This window comes from Tupaia chinensis, unplaced genomic scaffold (assembly GCF_000334495.1).
Source record: "Tupaia chinensis unplaced genomic scaffold, TupChi_1.0 Scaffold000113_1, whole genome shotgun sequence".
NCBI classification, from domain to species: Eukaryota; Metazoa; Chordata; class Mammalia; order Scandentia; family Tupaiidae; genus Tupaia; species Tupaia belangeri.
In genome coordinates, this window is record NW_006159577.1 from 917553 (window position 1) to 938393 (window position 20841).

Here is a 20841-nt window from a genome sequence, read left to right on the forward strand (position 1 = left end):
CAGAGTCAGTAATCTCCTCTTCTTTAGTTACAAGAGCTGTCATAATGCTCCCTTCCAAGTAACATTTCATGGCCAGAGCACACATAGCACTGAGAGCTTTGGAGCAAAATGTGTTCTTTAATGCCCTGCTATGTTATAACGTCTGGCCCCATTTCCAAAGTGAGGTCAGATGGAACTCCACAGTTCTCTCTGAGCCACCACCACATGTGACTCAGCTGGCTATATGCCTCTGATTCATGGAGACCAAGGCTGGTATTTATTATCTCATCATACTAGTTCTTCTCAAGCTGCCTGATGAGAGAGAAGGGGAGAAGAGAGAGGAGAGGAGGAGTGTGGTACATGGCAGGTTGAGAAAGACAACCTGACCCGTAAGCTGAATTAAAAAAAAAAAAAAATTAAGAGCCATAGAAAGGCCAGCAGGTGGTGTGGTGGTTGAATCACTGGACTTCTACATGGGCAACCACAGTTTGAATCCTGGACCTGGAGACTTGAAAAGCACACGAATCACATGTGTGTGCATGCCCGAAATACCAGGAGAGAAGTGGAGAAGGAATTGCAGTGTGGCCAAACCACTAGGGGGTGACTTCTCACTTTTCCTCTCACTGTCTCTGTCTCTCTGTTGAGTACATGTGCTCTATAGCAAAAACCTAAATTAAAAACAAAACCATAGGAAGATACCTGCTTTGACTACCCTTATGACTGATCCTCTTCTTGAGGAGGGGACTTCCTGGAAGCTTACTCACCTTCTCCCCTGGCATCTGAAGAAGTCTTTGCCTAGACAGTGATGAGATTTGACATAAGTAGGTCTTTGCATCCAGCACTAAACATCCATGTGCTCAGAACTGTTGGTGAGAAGTATGTTTTGGTGAAGAGCATAGGAGACTTCTCAAAGTTCATGGAAACCACAAGCATAGGGACCAAGTTTTGGAACTGCCTAAGGCTGTGACTTCCTGAGTTTCAGTCTACCTCTGTCATCCCCTTCTCAGTACTTCAAATCACCACAAAGACTTCTTTAGGAGAGCAAAAAACATGAAGGGCCTCCAACCAGCTGTTGGGGCCAGAGTACTTCTTAGAATAGCTCTTTAACTATCCCTTTTGCAAGTGCAATGTGTTCCTTTTCTCCATATCAGCATGGCTACTTAGTTTTCCAGTTTAAGAGCCCTGTATGAGTTTCCTATGGCTGCTACAGCAAATTAACCACAAACTTAGTGGCTTATAACAACGCAGATTTACCATCTCACAGTTCTAGAGGTCATAAATCCTAAAATTGAGTTGTTGCTGGGGGAGCATTGCTTTTTGAGGCCTAGGGAAAATCTATTTATTGCCTTTTCCAGCTTTTAGATACCACTTGCTTTTCTTGGCTCATGGCATTTGTCTCAACCCAGGCCAGCAGTACAGAATCTTTAAGTCTCTGTCTCTCTTTGACTTCTGTTTCTGTAGTCACATCTCCCTTTCTGTCTGACTCTGACCCTCTTGCCTCATTTTTTTTTCCTTTGAGAGGTTTTCGCTATAGGGCACGTGCACTCGCCAGACAGACAGAGAGAGACATAGAGACAGAAAGTGAGAAATCTTCCCCCAGAGGGGATGGTCACGCCGCAATCCCTTCTCCTCCATTCTTCTCTCAGGATCTTGGGCACGCATGCACACGCGCCCGGCGTGAGTTCTAAGCCACCGGGTCCGGGACACAAACTGCGGTCGACTACGTGGGAGTCCAGCGACATAGCCATTATGTTAACTGTTGGTTCCCTCTTGCCTCTTTCTTTTTTTTTTTTTTTTTGAGAGGTTTTTCACTATAGGGCGTGTGCGTCTCGCCAGACAAACAGAGAGACATAGAGACAGAAAGCGAGAAATCACCCCCCAGGGGGGATGGTCACGCCGCAATCCCTTCTCCTTCATTCTCCTCTCAGGATCTTGGGCACACACACACACGCACCCGGCCTGAGTTTTAAGCCACCGGGTCTGGGACGTGAACCGCACTCAACTACGTGTGAGTCCAGAGACATAGCTATTACGCTAACTGCTGGTTCCCTTGCCTCTTTCTTATAAGAACCTTTGTGGTTATAATGGGCCCACCAAGATCATCCAGGATCAACTCACCATCTCAAAATCCTTAACTTAATCACATCTTCCAAGTCTCTTTTGCCATGTAAGGTAACATATTCACAGATTTTTATTAGAATGTGAACCTTTTGGGGAGGCCATAGGTGAATGGGTTCATCATCAAATTGTTCAACCTGTTGTGTCTCATCTCTAAGATGGGAATAGTGATCTACCTATCCCATGAGTATATTTCTTTCCTGTAACGTGGCCTACAGTCTATTCTAGGTCATGTGTTACATCAACTACCATGCCTGCCAGTTGCATAGCATTTAGTAAATCTAAACTAAAAATAAGATACTGAGAGACTAGCAAGATACTTAAATCCTGGGGAATGCAGAAAGAGCTGTCTCAAGGTCATGGGAAAGATATGAAGAGACAGAGGAGAATAGGTAAGTAGGAGGTCTCATAGATGAGGTCACCTTGGAATAGCTTTTGCCAGAGTAGAAGAGAGAAGGTATTTCTAGCATACAAAAAAGAAAAAAATCAAAGCAAATAAGGGCAGTAGGGACAACCGAGGGAAGTGTAGGTTATTTCTATTTCTGTAGAGCTTGGGCTGTGACTTGGAGAACAGAGATCCTAATTTGCCACCCATTCTCTCATTTATTAAATATTTATTGACACCCTGCTGTGTATAAGCTGCTGACTCTAAAGTCCTAATGCTGCCAGAGTGGCATACTTCCCACAGTCCCTGTGTGCTCTTGCCTGGACCTGGAGCACAGTCAAGATGTAACAGCATCACAGTATCCTCCCAGGAAGTGTTAGTCCCAAACAAATGCAGTCCTGGGGACAGAGGTAAATTCCTGGGACAAACCTCTGGCAAGCCAGATATACGTGGTTAAGAGCATTTTCATTCTTTGTTATAGTGGCTGATTTGAATTAGCTTGTCATGACTCAGAAGAGGAAAACTTATTGTTAAGGATGCATTTGCTATATTTCATTTCCCCACCCATTAGTGAGTACTTTGGGATCTGGAACATGTTTGCTCTGGAGCCATTGTAAGCCTCCTGGGAAGCACAATAACTCAGAACTCTCAGACTCACTGAGTTCGGCTCTGCTCTGCTGCCCCATGCCATATGCACCCTGGTGACCTGGCTAAGCTGTGTGTCATCCAGAGATCTCTAGTTACATTCAGGATGTTCGTTACTCTCCAGATCTGGCTATCCAGATGTTAGTTGGAAAGACCGGATGAAGTCCTTCCTTCCAACTAGCTATTCCCTTTTGAGATAGGCTTTCCTCAATCCAGCACTATATTTCAATAAAATAATCCTGCTTCCAAATCTTTCTACAAATAAAATGATACAAAATTCAAAACATATGCCTAAAACTCCTGACTGGCAAAGTAATACACTTTCAGAATACCTTATGGATTGTTTTTTTCTACATTTATTTGTTTTTCTAACTATCGTTATTGTTGATAATCTCCTTGTTGACTAGGAGTTTAATTTTTTTTTCCTCACTGACTTTCTCCCACAAATCTTGTATGTCATGGCTTTATATGTTGGTGTCAAACATAGAAATGTTATCTGCAATTCAAACTGTGTAACTTGCATTTAGCTCTCTTTGTTCAGTTTAGTCTTAATATCCACAAAGATTTTCTGTCAATGTGATATGACCTTTATTCCTTCTGAAACCCAGCTGGATATTTTTTCTTTGAGCAGCAAATTTACTTTTGCCAGTGTTGTTTGTTGTAACCACTAACATAGTTACTGAAAACATAACTTAGCAATTAATCTTATAGATAACTACATGTCTAAAGCTACAAACAATTTGCATCAGGGAAGTCCCAAAATATGTTAGTACTAGCTATTTTATCACTCACCAAAATCTAGTGTCATTTGATTAATACAGCATGAGCTGGCCAGACAATTTTTATGGGCTGGTAAATATTCAGTGTTTATCTGCAAGGCTGGTTTAAATGATCTTGGGTTATTATGGTCCACCTAGAGCAGTGCATTTACTAATCACTTACAACTCTGGAGGCCACAGATGGAAAGAAAAAATATTTTTGCCAAGCGTCATATGGTTTAGGAGTCAGAAAGTCTCCCTTTTGTCCCATCTTATGAGAAGAAAATGATAAAATGTGTTCATGTGGACTTGATTTTTTGATAAATACAAACTATGATTTGAAGAAAAGGGGCAGGAGAATAAGAGAGCCTCTGATTATTTGCAAAAATGCTTGAGTGTAGATATTAGTGACAGGGGTCCAGGAAATTAGGGACAGAGGGAGGGAGGAGTTCATTTGACTGAACTGGAGAAGTGTATTTGCATAATAGAGTCATTTTAAAGTAAAAGATTAGATTGATTAAATCATGGGCCTAATTCAAGATGCATCATCTCTCTTTCAAAAGACATAATGATGCTTGGAACTTTCACACTACAATTACAAATGAAAGTTACAGAACTCTAAAGATAAGACTGGCGATTAAAATCCAGCATTTTCTACATAATTATAAAATGCAGTATGATGTCACAATCCCCTCTGAAAGGCTAAATTTTACCTTTTGATAATGACAAGCATCTAAGTATCCATTATTACGAATTCAAGGGCTTTAAATTGATAGAATGTAGTATTGTAGTGATAAGAAAACTGTTGTCATCCTTTCCAAGAGATAGACATGAAATCTCTCATCTTCATGAAGACATAAAGACAGGCAATTTTAAGTACAGCAGCTTTGAACCCAAATCTGTGAGTTTATAACATCACACAAGTGAATAGAAGTCATTTACACTTAAGTTATTGACCGTTCTAACTCTAAAATAAATGCCAGATAGCAGTTAACACACAAAAGCCACGTGAAACACTTCACTGAACTTTTCTCCACTATCCTAACCAGACAACCGAGGCACTTGGAAATTTGTCTTTGGGTTTATGCCTTTGAGTTAGTTTCCTTTGCTGATATTTCCTTTTAATCTCAAAGCTGTGTTGCTACCAAGGTCAGCATGGATCACTTTCGGTTTCCCTCTTTAAAAGTTGTCTTACTTTACCTGAACTTTAAGGGAATGGGGATTTCTCTTTTCACGAAGTGAAATGTCTGTCTTTTCATGATGTAAGGCACCAAAGAAATAATTCATTTGATGTAAATAAAGAAGTGAAAATCCAGAGTTACAAAAAAGATAGACCTGGAGACAGTATTCATTTACTCAAGATGCTCTGTGTTGTAGAACTCCAGGCGACTTCCTCTGGAGAGGACCTAGGAGACAAAATAGATTTTCCCTAGATGGCTTTTCCACTTATTCATTCTCAGACATCTACTCTGTAAGGGCCTAAGTCATCATCCCTACCTCTGGGGCTTTTGCAATATGGCAGGAGCCTTGGGATATCCCAAGTAGCAAAAGCAAGTGTGATAAATACAAGGACAGGAAAACCTTTGCAAGAAGGCTAAGAAGAGGGAAGGCCAAGCCCAGCATTCTCAGGACGGTGGCGATGGGGGAAGGCCCTATCGGACATAGCAGTCCAGGGCCATTGGCCAGCTGGCTTCAGAAATTCAGTTTCAAGGAAGACATTGGTTTACCTGACTTCAGTCATGTGCCCAACATTGACTAACTCATGTAACCTGTGGAATAGACTGCTCTGACTGGTCAGACCTGAATCTTCTATTCATCCCTTAGGGGTAAAAAGTTAACTCCACCTGAAATGAAATGAATATCCCCATAAGAAAAATGTTTTATTCCTAGAAGGGATATGGGAGCAGTATTATGCAAGCAAAGCCAAAGCAACACCACAGTTTGTTTTCACAAACTTCTGATGTTGCTCCAAACCAGCAGAAGGAATTCTTCCTACTACCTATATAAGCCTTCCTACAGAAAGAGTATTACCTTAGGAGGGTGTGGCCAGCATGTGGTACTAGAAGGAGTGATGCTGGGTGGACCAACTGGCAACTGCTTGCTAGGAGCTCACTGGCCCTGGAAAGTGGCCCAGAACCTTGCATACCACCATACTACAATCTAAAATTGGAGGTAGGGGCAGCAGGGGCATATTGTGATTAAGACCAGATCTCACCTGTTTGTATCCTTGGAAGTCTGATTCATTTTAAACCCCTCCACTTTTAGACAACTATGTTTTTCATGGAAGATTTCCCATCCCAGCGTGGAGACTCCAGGATAGGAAACAATAGCCAGGTGGATGAAACCATGCACCACAAAGAGGGTTTTTCTCTGTCTTCCTTTCACATGCTTGCCAACCACCACCATCGCCATCACCAAGTGAAAACAGCAGTTTCAGGGTGTTGATGAAAATTATCAGTCCCTAAGTACTTCAGTACAGAAAAAGCAAAAGCTCTTTTCCATCGTGGTTGACCATGAGTTACCATGATACCATAATTTCCTTTAATTCTCCGGAGAAAATAATTAGCAAAGTACATGACTGGGGCTGGGTTATGCATTTTGGTTTTTGATTCCACAGAATCTATCTATCCTATCCCCAGGTTTAAGTGGCTGATGAAATCATAACCTTTCCTCCAAATATCAGTTTTCTTTGCCACATGCACTAAGCCATGTCATTGCCATGCCCCATTGACAATGACATGCCCTGGTCACACATCAATGGTGAAGTGTGACATGGCATCTCCTGCTCACTAGTGTTTTAAGTGAAAGCTCAAGTGAATAAAACTCTTGGAAAGAGAGTTATTGCTTTCTTGGGGGAGACAGAATGTTAACCTTTAGAACCCTGCGTCATTCAAGCCACTGGACAAATTAACACCAGGGTGGAGGACATTTTACTAGCCAAATTCCATTGAGCTTTGTTTCTTTAGGAACTGACACTTCTCCCAGAAGCTTCCAAGTCATCCTATCTGGAATTTTTAATTTTTTGTCCTAAATCCAGAAAAACAGATTCTTAAGAGCTTATATGACAAGGATCCATCAAACATGGGATTGACAACAACAACAAAATGCATATAAATGTCTACTGCCTCTCTTTGTTGCTCCCAATTAGAAGAAAACCCCATTGGGCGTGCTCAAACTTGGATTTATCTCCCCATCCAGTGTGGTGCTAAGCAATGTGTGTGGAATGTATGGCACTGCAGACCATCAGTCATGCTTTGGAAATGGATTCAGTGAAGATGAAGCCAAGCATATGAGCAGGTAGATTATAGGACTATTAGCACTTTTGGAGAGAAAGGCACAGCAGGGACAAGAACCTGGGGTTAACTAGGTGGTCTCTAAGAGACCACACAGGATCATGATGGGATAGAAAAATTATGGATTTTGGCTTTATGAGTTAAACTCATCTTTGCCACTTACATTATGATCTTCAGCAAGTCACTGAAACACTGAACCTTGGTGTTAAAATCTATAAAATGGGGATATGTAGGCTTTACAGGGTAGTTACAAGAATCAAAGATTTCATATATTGTACCCAGCACAATACTTAATAGTGTGCTGGATGCAAGTCACATTGATGATCAAAAATGTGCTATTCGCTTAAAGTATGTTTGTTGGGATCAACAGATGGCATAATGGTTACATCACTGGACTCCCATGTTGTCGACCACAGTTCAATTCCCAGACCCAGTGGCTTATCACACCAGGCGCATGTGCGCACATGCCCAAGATCCTGAGAGGAGAATGGAGAAGGGATTGTGACATGGCCATGGCCATCCCCCCTGGGGGGTGATTTCTCATTTTCTATCTCTCTGTCTCTCTAGCAAGCTCACATGCCATATAGCAAAAATCTCTCTCTTTCAAAAAAAAGTGTGTTTGTTTGATAAGGGCAAGGAAAGGACTAACTGGGAAGATGATCTTTATTCTAAAAAGAAGTCAACCTAAAGTGCTTTATTTGAGGTCTCTTGCTGCTTCTTTAAAACTGAGTAAGATCAAGTTCTGGAGGCTTAGCACAAAGCAGCTGGGAGGGTACCCAGAGTAAGCCAGGATTCAGAGGTAACAGAGGGCCTCATTCAGTGAAAGGAGCCAGGATGAAATGGGTGCAGGGAAGTTGAAATCCTTGAGTGATGGCTATAGTAAGTATTTATATGTAAAGTATATGCAAATACCCCTAGGTTTCAGACAACACATTCTCTTTCTTCTTCCTCATTTCCTGAGGTCTCTGATCATTCAGCTATCTTCACTGATTTGCCTTGACATGCTAGACCTGGGAACCATAATCTGTGAGAGAGACAGATGGAAAGCCCCTCTTGACACAGTTATGAATCATTGCAAATAGGCTAAGTATGGGTAACAAGGTCAGGTATAAGGTAGCTCCCTTTTCCCACACACTCTCCCAGCCTTGAAGCCCAGAAGCCAGGCCACCCCGTTCCTCTATAATAGATAGCAGTCCTTATTATATTTTGGGTTCCTTGAGGGACTGCCTTGTGCCAAGAGCTCTACCCACTGACTCACTGAGATCTATAGCACTTTAAATCAGGTGACGTCCTTGCCCACATTTTAAAAATGAGGGAACAGAGTCTTAAGAGCTTATGTGACAAGGTCCCATCAAACACGAGGTTGACACCAGATCAGCCACATTATTCTGTGGCCCAAGACTTGTCCTTTCAACTCTCAAGCCTGGCCATTGATGAAAGCAATCAAATAGGAAGAGCTATTCCAAAAAAGTTTAAGACTTGATACACACTTGTTGTTTCCTTAGACCCATACATGTCCAGCTATAAAACAAATATTTCCCCAAAAATTACCCACCAGAAAGAATCATATCTTAATCTGTCAGTCACATCTTTTGACTATCACAGTCTAGCTAAGAGGAACTTTTAAACCTCTATCCGTGCTAGTTGGGGACACTCGTCATGGTCTACTGACACAATTAGGATTTTTTAAAAAACACAAGCACTCCTTTAAAAAGAAGCTTGAGGTCTCTCGAAAAGGGTTTTAATAAACAAAGAATGGGAAATGAAAGGTATAGGAGTAGGATGTCTCAGTGCAGAGTCAACAACTGGATACACTACTCATCTCAAATGGTACAAGGGTGATGGTGTGCTGTGGTGTGGTGTCTTCTTCTGTTTTCAATGAGATGATCATGTCTACTGATAACTTATGAGAAGGAACCAGGCTGATGAGAAGAAATAGGTTAGAAAACAATGGATAAGTAATAAGAACATTTTCTGTTCCCTGGGAGGAGGGGAGCCTTGCCCATCAACTGGTTGGTACCTTAAATAAGTCCATTGTCACCTTGGAGCCTTCCCAGAGTTGGGAGCAAAGATAGACGGCAGTGGAAATGATACTAGAGAAAAGTCTGAACAGGATACCAACGTGAGCCAAGGCCACACCACAGTGTACAGTTTGTTCTGAAGAATGTGGAAGGCTTTCCTGACTTTCTCATAGTGTTCAACCTATGTCACTATGCACACGATTCAAGACCTCTCCAAAGTCTTGGCACTGCAAACTCCAGTTACATGCTCTTTTTCTGGCTAGATGCACTAAAAATAGCTATTTCCTGAGCTCTCCACTTGCCATGACCCTCTCTGCTGGGGTCTGTCGTGTTATACACAATGGCACTAGGGTTTATGACTCCATGGCCTCTGACAAAAATATCTACTTTGCAAAATTAGGCATTAATTGAAGTCTGAGCTTGCTATTATAGGGAGCTTTATGGAATTGAAAGTGTTGTATAAGATCTCTGCTTTGTTGTCTCTTTCTCTCCCTCTTTCTCTCCCTCCCTCTCCTTTTCTCTCTCTCTCTCTCTCTCTCTCTCTCTCTCTCTCTCTCTCTCTCCCCCCCGCTCTGTCTCACTGTCTCACTGTCTCTCCATTTCTTCTGTATATTAGTCATCATTATTCTCTGGAGCCTGCCCTAGTTTGCATTTTCTCACCGGAATTGTGTGGGCTGTTGTTAAAGAGAGCAAGCTTCCCCTTCTCTGCAGCCAGCCAGCCCACTCCTTTCTGCTTGAATCAGGTCTGATCCCGCTGCCAGGTCTCATCTCCTGAGAGGCTACACACGCCATGGGCCCCAGATAGCAGAATTAAAGAAGAATGAGCTACAAATATGTGTTTTACTATGAGCTGAGCCAGGAGAGGATGCTAGCTGCTAATACTCTAGGATTCCACTGGCCAACTCCCATCGAGTCAGCCAAGACACTGGGTGCGATTTTTCTGAACATGGAACATAGCTCCCCTTACCCCAAAAGCCCTATACCATTGGAAGCAAAACATTAAAAACACTTGCAGGAGATGAAAGTGCTGTGTTGCTTCTGTTTCAGGTGCTAAACCTGCCCCTGGGATCTGCTTTGAGAGAGTCAACTCTGCAGGTGATCCCTACGGCAACTGTGGCAAAGACTCCAAGAGTTCCTTTGCCAAATGCGAAAGAAGGTATGCGGTCCGTACATCCTGACAGTGTCATCACTTTGACCTTCTCACATCGCTTGGGGCTGGTTCCAAACCGTTTCTGTTTGGGGATTGTTTGTTCTTACCCTTCCAGGGATGCTAAATGCGGAAAAATCCAGTGTCAAGGAGGTGCCAGCCGTCCAGTGATTGGTACCAATGCTGTTTCCATAGAAACAAATATCCCACTGCAGGAAGGAGGCCGGATTCTGTGCCGGGGGACCCATGTGTACTTGGGTGATGACATGCCGGACCCAGGGCTTGTGCTTGCAGGCACAAAGTGTGCTGATGGAAAAGTAAGGCTCAAAAGCTCACTTGCATCATAAATGTAAGTCTGGAACACAGCCCACTGAGAAAACGTCCTAGGCAAGAACTGGGCTGTGAGGTTTGTTTGTTTTTTCCTCAATCTGCTTCTCAGCACATTGTCTCTGGTTCCAGTTCTTTGCACCTAGAAGAAAAAGCCAATAAAGCCTTAGTCCAGATCTGACTATTGATATACAGACTGGGGAAAATCGGGCTTGTCTTCTTGGCTCTTTAGTGTTAATAAGTCATTTCTGCACTCTGGGTGTCATGAGGGTTTCCAGCCAGGAAATTACTTAGGAAAGAAACGTAATAGCACATTATATTGCTTTTGGAAATGCAGCTTGGTTTTTGGCACAGAGTTCTTGGGGACTTGTTCTCACCTGGGCAGAATGGGAAGTCAGATGTATTTTCAGAGACCCAGTAGAGAGAAATTGAAAGCCAGAGGAATTTTTTTCAGAGTATGGGAGAAAAAGGTAAATAGAGATATTTCGAGGCTTAGAAATAAAGCCTAAAATTTTTAAAAGACAAAAAGAAAGAATCTGAGATTTTTACATTCTGCCACATGATTTTTTCCATTAAACTTTCTCATCAGAATAAATGATAGCAAGTCAATAAAATTGTTTAGGCAAAAAGATGAATCAACCCCTATGTACTTTTTAGAAATGCCATTGTCATGAAATCACTACCAACATAGAGGTCACAGAGAAGAAAAAGATAGATACAGATTCAGTTCTCCTTAGCAGAATCCCAAGTGTGGGAATGCCCTCTATTCACCCTTTCTTCCCCTATACACCCTGAGTCACAGATGCTTTTTCCTTGAGGAAATATGATGGTACACAAAAATATGTATATGTGGGATGCCTCCTTAATCACATTATTGTATGTTCAGCTTTTGACATTAGAATGACACTGGGTTTTTTTAAAAAAATATATATTGTAGTCTGAACAGATGGAACCAGGTGCATCTGAACACTGAAATTCCAAAGACTCAGTTATCACTGACTGTTTTCTACACATGCAAGATGAAGTGTTCTTTGATTTCTGTTTCCACCCAACATTGGTTCTTTGAAGGCCATCTTTATCTTTGTCCATGGGTTCAGGGAGAAAGCTGTACTGTGAGGCTCACTGGGGTCCTACTATGTTCATTGTAGTCCTGGATAACTTCTATCCACTGGAATGTGACAGTCCATTTCTCCAGGATTCCTATCAAGCCTTCAAAGCCATTTGGGCTGGCAACTTTTTCAAAGGATGTTGGGGTCAGGTAGTGACCTTCCCCGTAGGAAGATTCTACTACATTCCAAACATTAGATTCCTCTGCAATCTAAACATTATATTCTTCTTCCTTTGATGCCACTAATTTGTAACATCTTATGAGCAATACAGCGCCTGATCCCTTGGGTCTGGAGTATATTACATACCTCTGAAATGGAGATAAACCAGTCTAGTATCATTTAGCAAATTTCTGCCACTGCAATAGCTTGATAAATGCAAGGGAGCTGTCTGTTTCCCTTTGCAGAGCATTTCTGTTGATGGTTTATGTCATCAATGATATTACTTGTCAGTATTTTGAGAAATTTCCCAATTTGTAATATCACCCTTAAAAGATGTTTTAGACTCTGGATTCTTAGAGTCTTTGAGTCAACACAGGCCCTGGAATAATGACTAATTCATCTCACCCTCACTTGTGTATCTTTTTTTTTTTTTTTTTAAGGTTTTTGCCATAGTGCATGTGTGCTCACCAGAGAAGGAAAGTGAGAAATCACCCTCAGGGGATGGCCACTCTGCAGTCCCTCCTTCTCTGTTCTCCTCTCAGGATTTTTGGCATGCACGCACATGCATCTGACATGATTTTCAAGCCACCAGGTCTAGGACTCAAACTGCAGTCGACCATGTGGGAGTCCAGCAACTTAACCACCATGCCACATGTTGACCCCTCTCTTATGTCTTTTAATAGAGGGGAAAAAATGCTGCAATACATAGATTTTACTGCAAACTCAAAACAAAATTCATGAGAAAATCAGTTCTAATTATAGGATCAACTGAAACCATATAAAATGCAGTAAACTATTCAATAAAAGAATTCAATAGTGCTCATATTGAACTTAATCTTACAAAGTGCTGAGTTTGGAGTAAGTCAACAAGATCCACGTCTGAGTCAAATGAAAATGCATCCTTATCCTTCCTCTTATTCCCTTAAAGAAGATGTTTACAGAATCTTTCCCAAGTTTTCCTTTACTTTCTCAGTACACACATGCATGTGTGGTGTGGTGTTACAGAAGTACCAAGATATTTTCTGTATTCTCCTTCTCCTACAGATCTGTCTCAATCGTCGATGTCAAAATATTAGTGTCTTTGGTGTTCATGAATGTGCAATGCAGTGCCATGGCAGAGGGGTAAGTGGACTGAACTGCCTTTTTCTGGCCAGCCCATAACAAGTTCAGCAATAAATCATTGATTTGTAAAGGATTTTATAATCGTAGCTTTTAAAGATATAACAGTGTCTTCTCAATATTTTCTTCTAAAGACATTTATTTTCTTTGACTTTTACATAGTTGAAGAAATATGATATTTTGTCTAACAAAGAAACAGATTAAGCCATAATTATCTTTTAAATTAATATTTTGTGATTTAAGAAAAAGAATTTTGTCACTCTGAAAGTAATATTACACATTAACATTTCAGACAGCATGGTACCTCTCACTACCAGCATTCTGAATATGTTTCTGGGGGCCAGGTTCACGGCCTGGTGGTTAAGCAGCCAGATCCCACTTGGTCAACTGCACAGTTCAAGTCCTGGACCCAGCAGTTTGAGAAACTTGCCAGGCTTGTGTGTGCCTACCCCAAATCCTGAAAGGTGGAAAAATAGAGGAGAAGGGATTGCAATATGGCCTTCTCCACGGAGAGTGTGGAGAAATTCTTTCTTCTCTCCCTCACTCTATCTCTCTGGTGAGTACACATGCCCTCTAGCAATAAAAAAGAAAAAGTGTCTGAACTGAAATACTTCCAAATGGTACTAAAACAAAGACAATAGATCATAGTAAACACATGCTCTTGATATCACATAAAATGAATTTCAACTAAAGAAGCTGTTGTTTTAGTTTAGAGAATCTTTAGGGGAGAAAAGGACTCTATTTGTTTAAAATATAATTTACTTTTCCTGATGGGCTTAATTATTTTGAATGGAGTCATATTAATCTTGATTAGCCATGCCAGTGGTTCATTTGTTTTTCTGAAACCTTTTCTACAGAAATCATGCCTCAAATTCTATTTTTAAAACTTGCAGATACTTGCTAATGATTCTAACATGAAATTATGAGGTTTCATAAAATTACTGTTATGCTGGGACCATAAGGGACCACAGTACTACTTCAGATAGATTTGATGATTGTGAGTTTAGCTGACTCTCAACATAAATTGAACCTTTATTTTTAAGTTTACTTCTTTCTCTCATGAGAAAGAAAGAGAGAGAGACCTCTGACAGAGTCTCATCATATCATAGTCCTCCCACCAGCCACCCAGCCATTCAGTGATCATATGTTCAGGTTAACCCAGGATCTAGACCTAGGCCTCCCAAGTGGCTTCAATGTTGTACAGCAGTACCCTACCACCTGTACCACCATGGCTGGGCCTAAAATACAATCTGTTAGATCTTCATTGATTCAAAGATTTCTTTCTAATGACTCAAGGAAAGTGTCAAGTCTACCCCTATTATTTTACTGATGAAGAAGCCACTAGGTGGGGGGAAACGGTGTGTTCAAGATATCCTAACAAGTCAGCAGTAAGCTGAGTTGAAGATCCTAAACTCCTCACTTTCCAATATGCCTGGGACCTCGTTCATCACACATCACAGAGGAAAGGCCCACACGTTCTAGATGAATGGAGCAACTACTGTGACTGGTGACAAGTAGCTTGACCATGTTACCTCCCTAATGAGAACAGGCTTGCCACTAGCATCTCTAAGCAAAGCATTAGGGCTGCAATTTATCTGCCATAGACTGCAGAAAGGACACAGGACTGTACGTTGCAGCAGACCTGGTAGGATAGCACATGAATCTTAAGGATGGTATATTAGCATCTTAGAGAAAATGGGCAAGACACTCAGATTTGGCACAGGCTGTGTCACATGCTAATAAAATTTGCTTATTTTTCAGTTCGCAGAAATATATTTCTGGGGCCAGCAGATAGCATAGTGATTATGTTGCTGGATTCCCACATGGTCAATTGTGGTTCAAAACCTGGACCTGGTGGCTTCAAACTCACTCTGGGCACATGTGTGCGCATGCCCAAGATCCCAGGAAGGGAATGAAGGAGAAGGGATTGTGGTGTGTAGGGGTTGTTTCTCACTTTCTCTCTCTGGCGAGCACACCTGCCCAAAAGCACAAAATCTCACACTCAAAGAAAAAAAAAATGTATTTTTGTTTTATCACAGGCTTTCTTGACTGTTGGCCTTCTTATTTGAAGCTGAAGCAGATAGTTAATTCATCAAAACTAGTCAGTTCAAACACAGAACCATTAATAGTGAGACATATTCTCAAAATACTTTATTTTACCATAAAATAATAAAGTGTATGTTTGGCATCTATATATATATATTTTTTGGAGATATTTTTGCTACAGGGCACATGCGCTCGTCAGACAGAGAGAGAGACAGAGAGACAGAAAGCAAGAAATCACCCCCAAGGGAGATGGCCATGCCATAATCCCTTCTCCTCCATTCTCCTCTTGGGATCTTGGGCACGCACGCACACACGTCCAGCGTGAGTTTAAGTCACTGGGTCTGGGACTAAAACCGCAGTTGACTACATGGGAGTCCAGCGACGTAGCCATTATGCTAACTGCTGGTCCCAGGGCTGAAGTCATTAGGATTGGCATACTGACTATAGTTCTGCCGTGATTTCGTTACATAAATCACCCCAAAATACATCATCTCCAATTTTTAGTTTGTTTCTTTAAGATTGACTTCAATCTGAGTACTGATTTTTTTTTGCCCTTGTAGCTTTTTCCAATCATTCTGCACCCATTCATAATTTGTCAGAAATTATTTCTTAGTGACTTGTGTTTATCCAGTGTTCTCAAAAGATTCAACCTATTCATAATTTTTATAGAGACAGTAAAATGTTTTCATAAAGCAAAATGCTATCTTCATGCTTCTATTCCACTGGTTCACATGCTAGTTTACTATATTGCATATGTAACAATAACAAGTCCAACTGGCATAGTCAAAGTGAAGAACAGCCCATCAATGATGCTTGGTAAGCAGGGGAGCAGGAGCTCTGTGGCCCCTCCATGGAGTCTGCGAGTCAGGTTACTTGTTCTAGGCTCCGCAAGAGCAAAGTTCACCCCTGTCTTGGTTCCTTACCAACCCTTTCTGACTATGCCAGAACCATCTTCTTATTTCACTAGAGTTCATTGTTGGCTTTGCCACTGTGCAGAACTGGGAGACAGGGAATGGCTGCTGAGAAACTGCAAGAAAGTGGGCATTTCAGGAATAAGACATGGAGCAAGCTTAGAGGAAGTGTTCATGGAAGCCCTGTCCCCTTAATAAGCATCAAAAAGTTGGAGGCCTTGCTGTGGACTTGCCTAGCCGTCCATTCTGCTGTGAGACTCAGAGCACCAACTGCTCTGAGCCTCTAGTCTTAAGGAACCAGGGATGACAACCAAGAGGTCGTGAGATCCCCAGGTGCGCACTGCGAGGCCCCAGGGATCTGATTCTTCATCCCTGAAGTACAGTCCCTCCCCACTGCTAAGTAGGGCTACTCATCATAGTCAGAGAATGTGGATTTCCTGGATTTGAAAAGCACAAGCACAGGAAGATTGAGAAGAGGAAGGGGTAGAGGAGCAGGGGAGCCCTAAGAATATCCATCACTCTCGTAACAGCTATGAGCCAGCAGAATGTACTTAGAACTTCATGCTCAGGTTTCACCTATGTGGTACTGTGTTTGGGGCTCACTGTCTTGGTGCCATTTACTGAGTCTAGCTATATGAGTGCTGGTGGGGCGACTGGCCCCAGTGTCCTTGCTTGCCCAAAGACTTTACACTGCCCCACAGCAGGGGTGCTCTAACTCTGCTTCCCTCCTGATGTCTTCTTCCTTGCTCCCCTGCAGGTATGCAACAACAGGAAGAACTGCCACTGCGAGGCCCACTGGGCACCTCCCTTCTGTGACAAATTTGGCTTTGGAGGAAGCACAGACAGTGGTCCCATCCGACAAGCAGGTCAGTAAGACCCCTGCACCCCTGTGGGTAGACGCTGAGTTACTGGAGGCAGCAAGCAGCCAGATGGGCTTGCCAGCCATTAGCATGGGTGCAGGTGCAGCCCCACCAGCAGGAAACAGTAGAGGTGGGGACCCTGTGTGGGCCTGATACAGCCTGAAGTCTCTTACAGTTTCCAAACATTCTCTCACCCCTGCCTGATCTTTTCTGAGCTCTTCGCTTTCGGCTGACTGAGTGGCTAGGTTTGCCAGTTGCATAGCCTGTGACACTTTTCTTAGTTAAGACAATTTTTATGTCAGACTGCCAGATATGTACAAATTACATCACTGTTTAAAAGGACTCTGTGCTGGGGCCAAGAGGTGTGACATTTAATGCTGTTCAAAGCTTCCTAGAAAGATGCCCACCTCTTAACAGCCATGGCGGCGGCAGCAACCCCAAGAACAGCCTCTGCGTGTCGAACAGTCATTTGCAGGCACTGTGCTAAGCATTTTATCTACATGTCCTCTGTTCCTTACACAACCCTGAAGTAGATATTGTTCTTTCTTCACATATGAAGAACTGATGCTCAGGGAAGTGGTGTTACTTGCTATAATCACAAGTCTAAGATTGAGACACAACTCAGTCCCCAAAGAAGCTCTGACTAGCTGTGCTTGAACCCTAGTTCATGTCTCCTCCAATGACCTTTAGAGACAGTCTTCTAATGCAGTGCTGCTTTCTCTGAGTTCTTGTCAGGCCGCTAAAGGGCAAATCTGAATGGTGTCCCTTCTAAAACAGAAGAAATAAGGTAAAGAGCTGCAGAAAGCCAATAGGGAGCACAGGTGCAGAGCCAAGAGCAGGTGGGAATTGCCCAGTACACTTGCATTGCTTCCTTGCCACTCCTCTGAGCCCCCACAACACTTAGACCATGACCAATGCGGCTGGAGAGATCACACATCCCGAAGGCCTGCTATAGCTGGCAGTGTTGAATCTGTGGCCTCACTGTCATTTCCATGACAACAGACACAACACTGCTCTACAGGGCCAAGGAGAGTGCTCCGAGCTCTAGGGAAAGCCTTGTGACCGGGCACATCTGCAGAAACAGCCCAAGGAAGGCCGGGAAGTTCCTGCTCTTTCTTCTGCCTAAATATGAATATGTTTCAGCGTTGCTCCCGAGCAGGCTTCAGGTGCCCATTCTTTTAGTCCTGCTTCTGCAGCAAGCAGGGAAAGGAACCAGAAGTCTTGCCTTTTACTGAGCATGCATCACAGTGGTGGGAAGCAAGGAGTGTGCCCAGCCTCCTCTTTCCTCAGTGATATCTCAGCCTTGAAGACTCGTCTTTTACTGCAACTTAATACTCTAATATGATTTGGGGCCAGCAGGTGGCATAGTGCTTAAGGCACTGGACTCTCACTTGCAATGGACTGCAGTTTAAGTCCCAGTTCCAGCAGCTTGAAACTTATGCTGGGCATGTGTGCGTGTGTGCCCAAAATCCCAAGAGGAGAAGGAATAAGAAGGGATGGCAGTGTGGCCATGCCCTCGGGGGGATGATTTATTGCTTGCTCTTTCTCTATATCTCTCTGTTGATCACATGCACCCTACAGCAAAAATCTCTTTAAAAATAAAACAACAACAGAAAACACTCTAATATGGCTTTAAGCATTTATTGTACAAAACTAGTAGCTCTTCAGTTTTGAAGCCATCAGAACCCTGTTACCCATTCCATCTCCATTCAAGTAAATCCACTGGTGTTCAAAGGAACTGGAGCAGCTGGCAAGAGAATGGCAGTATGCTCTGTGTCTCTCTTCGAGTGGACATACATGGTCAGTACTCAGGTTTCAGGGTTTCGAAAAAGTGAGAACCCACAGAATCACTGACTTCATTATATCTAATGAGTATATGAAAACAGCCAAGGGGCCTAACTCCGTGACTATTGCCATCATTTCTTAAGATAGTATGTTTTAGGGACCAGCAGTTAGTGTAATGGCTATGTCGCTGGACTCGCATGTAGTCGACTGCAGTTTGAGTCCCGGACCCGGTGGCTTAAACTCACGCCAGGCACATGTGTATGCGTGCCCAAGATCCCAAGAGGAGAATGGAAGAGAAGGGATTGCAGCATGGCCATCCCCCCGGGGGGTTATTTCTTGCTTTCTGTCTCTCTGTCTCTGTCTTTCTGGCAAATGCATGCACCCTATAGCAAAAACCTCTCAAAAAAAAAAAAAGTATGTTTTAAACACCTCCCCCAAATACTTATACAAAAAACAGACAGTGGGACCAGCAGTTAGCGTAATGGCTATGTCGTTGGACTCCCATGTAGTCGAGTGATGTTTGAGTCCCGGACCCAGCGTCTTAAACTCACGCCAGGTGCATGTGCATGCATGCCCAAGATCCAGAGAGAATAGAGGGGAAGGGATTGAGGCGTTGCCACCCCCCCTGGGGGTGATTTCTTACTTTCTGTCTCTCTGTCTCTCTCTGTCTTTCTGGTGAGCGCACATGCCCTATAGTGAAAACCTTTGGGGGGAGGGGGAAACAGGCAGGCATGAGGAGATGTTTCCGGGGTTTCTCTGTCCCCATGGCCCACTGCTCATTTTCCTGACCAGCTCAGTCACTCTTCTGGGTCCTGGACGTACAGTAAGTAAGTACAGTGTGGCATGGTTAGTGCTGCAGTGGGGAAAGAGATGGTGCTATGGGAGGGGAAGTAGCACCCCCCTCCAATTCAGAAGCCGAAGGATATCAGGAAGCTCTTGTGGAAGACTTAGCATATCTGTTAAGATCTGAAAGGGACGGAAGGAAGGAAGACATAGGTTTGAAGCAGTGATAACTGGCTGTGCTGGGGGAAGTCTAGGCTGGGGGCCTGGAGCAGGGGTAATAGTGGGCCAACAAGAATGTAGGAAGTCGATGGGACATCAGTGCTTGTGCTGGACATGGGGGTGAAGGACACAGAGCCACAATACTATCCATGTCTCCAGCTCAAAACACTCCATGGATGGTGTTGCTGCTCCTGAACACAGCCAACTGCGGGTTGGCCAACAAGTTGAGTTTGAGGCCTCATAAATGCTCACTTTGATAAATCGATTAAGACTTATGGATTGACATAAGAAATCAAGGAACTAAACATTATAGCCCAAGACTTTTGTTCCTCACTTTTTAATTAGTTTTGTTCTGAAACAACAGAATTCTAGCCAAACCCCTTGTGATTGTTGCTAAAAGTCTGAAAAAAAAATGGCGTTTTAGCCAGGAAACCAGAAGCAATGCTTTACCAGTGACAGTAACAAATGAACCTAGATTCCTAGAGTGTCATACGTTGATGTCTTACTTAGGCTAAGACAGATCCCTGATAGGACTTGTCAGCTGGGGATAAAATCCAGAAACAAGAAGAGAGAGGGTGTGAAAACATTCATTCTCCCCGAGTGGGAGCCAATGCTGCTCTAATCTACAGCCAGCCGAGTGCCAAGGCCGCGATCAGAGGCAGCATGGGAGAGAGCCTGGGTAATTGAAGTCACCTTTGTGGCCATCCCCAGCAGTGTGAAAGGGATATTGCATGCCTACTGTGTGAAGGGTAACCTACCTGTTGCTGGTGGGAAATCAGAGATAGATGAATCAAGATCCATGTTCTCAAGGCATTCATAGTCCAGTTAAAATTGCATGTAAACTTCCTATCAATTCTAGCATTTCCAGTCCTCCTCAGATAGCCCTGGGCCTTGGCTATGGTCAGAAACCAATCTGTTGGTTTGATTTTCCTTTCCTTTCTGCACCCTTAAGGAGTCTTTTAAGCTAAACAAAATGGAATAAAAGCACAAGAAAGGTGATGCTTTCACAGAGAAAATAAGTAGCATCCTCCCAGAGGAAGGAGGTTACCCCCAGAGGCTATTTATTTTTTTAAGTCTCTAACATAGCATAACAAATCTCGTGGGCATTTCTTTTTCTTTTTTTTTTTTTTTTTTTTTTTTTTTTATTTATTTTTTTTAATATGCCGTAATAATATAT

General features: G+C 42.8%; 1 protein-coding gene across 1 annotated transcript in view; it reads left to right on the forward strand.

Moving 5' to 3' along the window:
• ADAM12 (ADAM metallopeptidase domain 12) overlaps positions 1-20841 on the forward strand; it is a 457774-nt gene that overhangs the window by 398298 nt on the left and 38635 nt on the right. Inside the window, exons 15-18 of the mRNA XM_014586073.1 lie at positions 10247-10355; positions 10465-10663; positions 12986-13063; positions 16775-16883. Coding sequence (XP_014441559.1) covers positions 10247-10355; positions 10465-10663; positions 12986-13063; positions 16775-16883 — 495 coding nt within the window. The remainder of the gene's footprint in view (positions 1-10246; positions 10356-10464; positions 10664-12985; positions 13064-16774; positions 16884-20841) is intronic.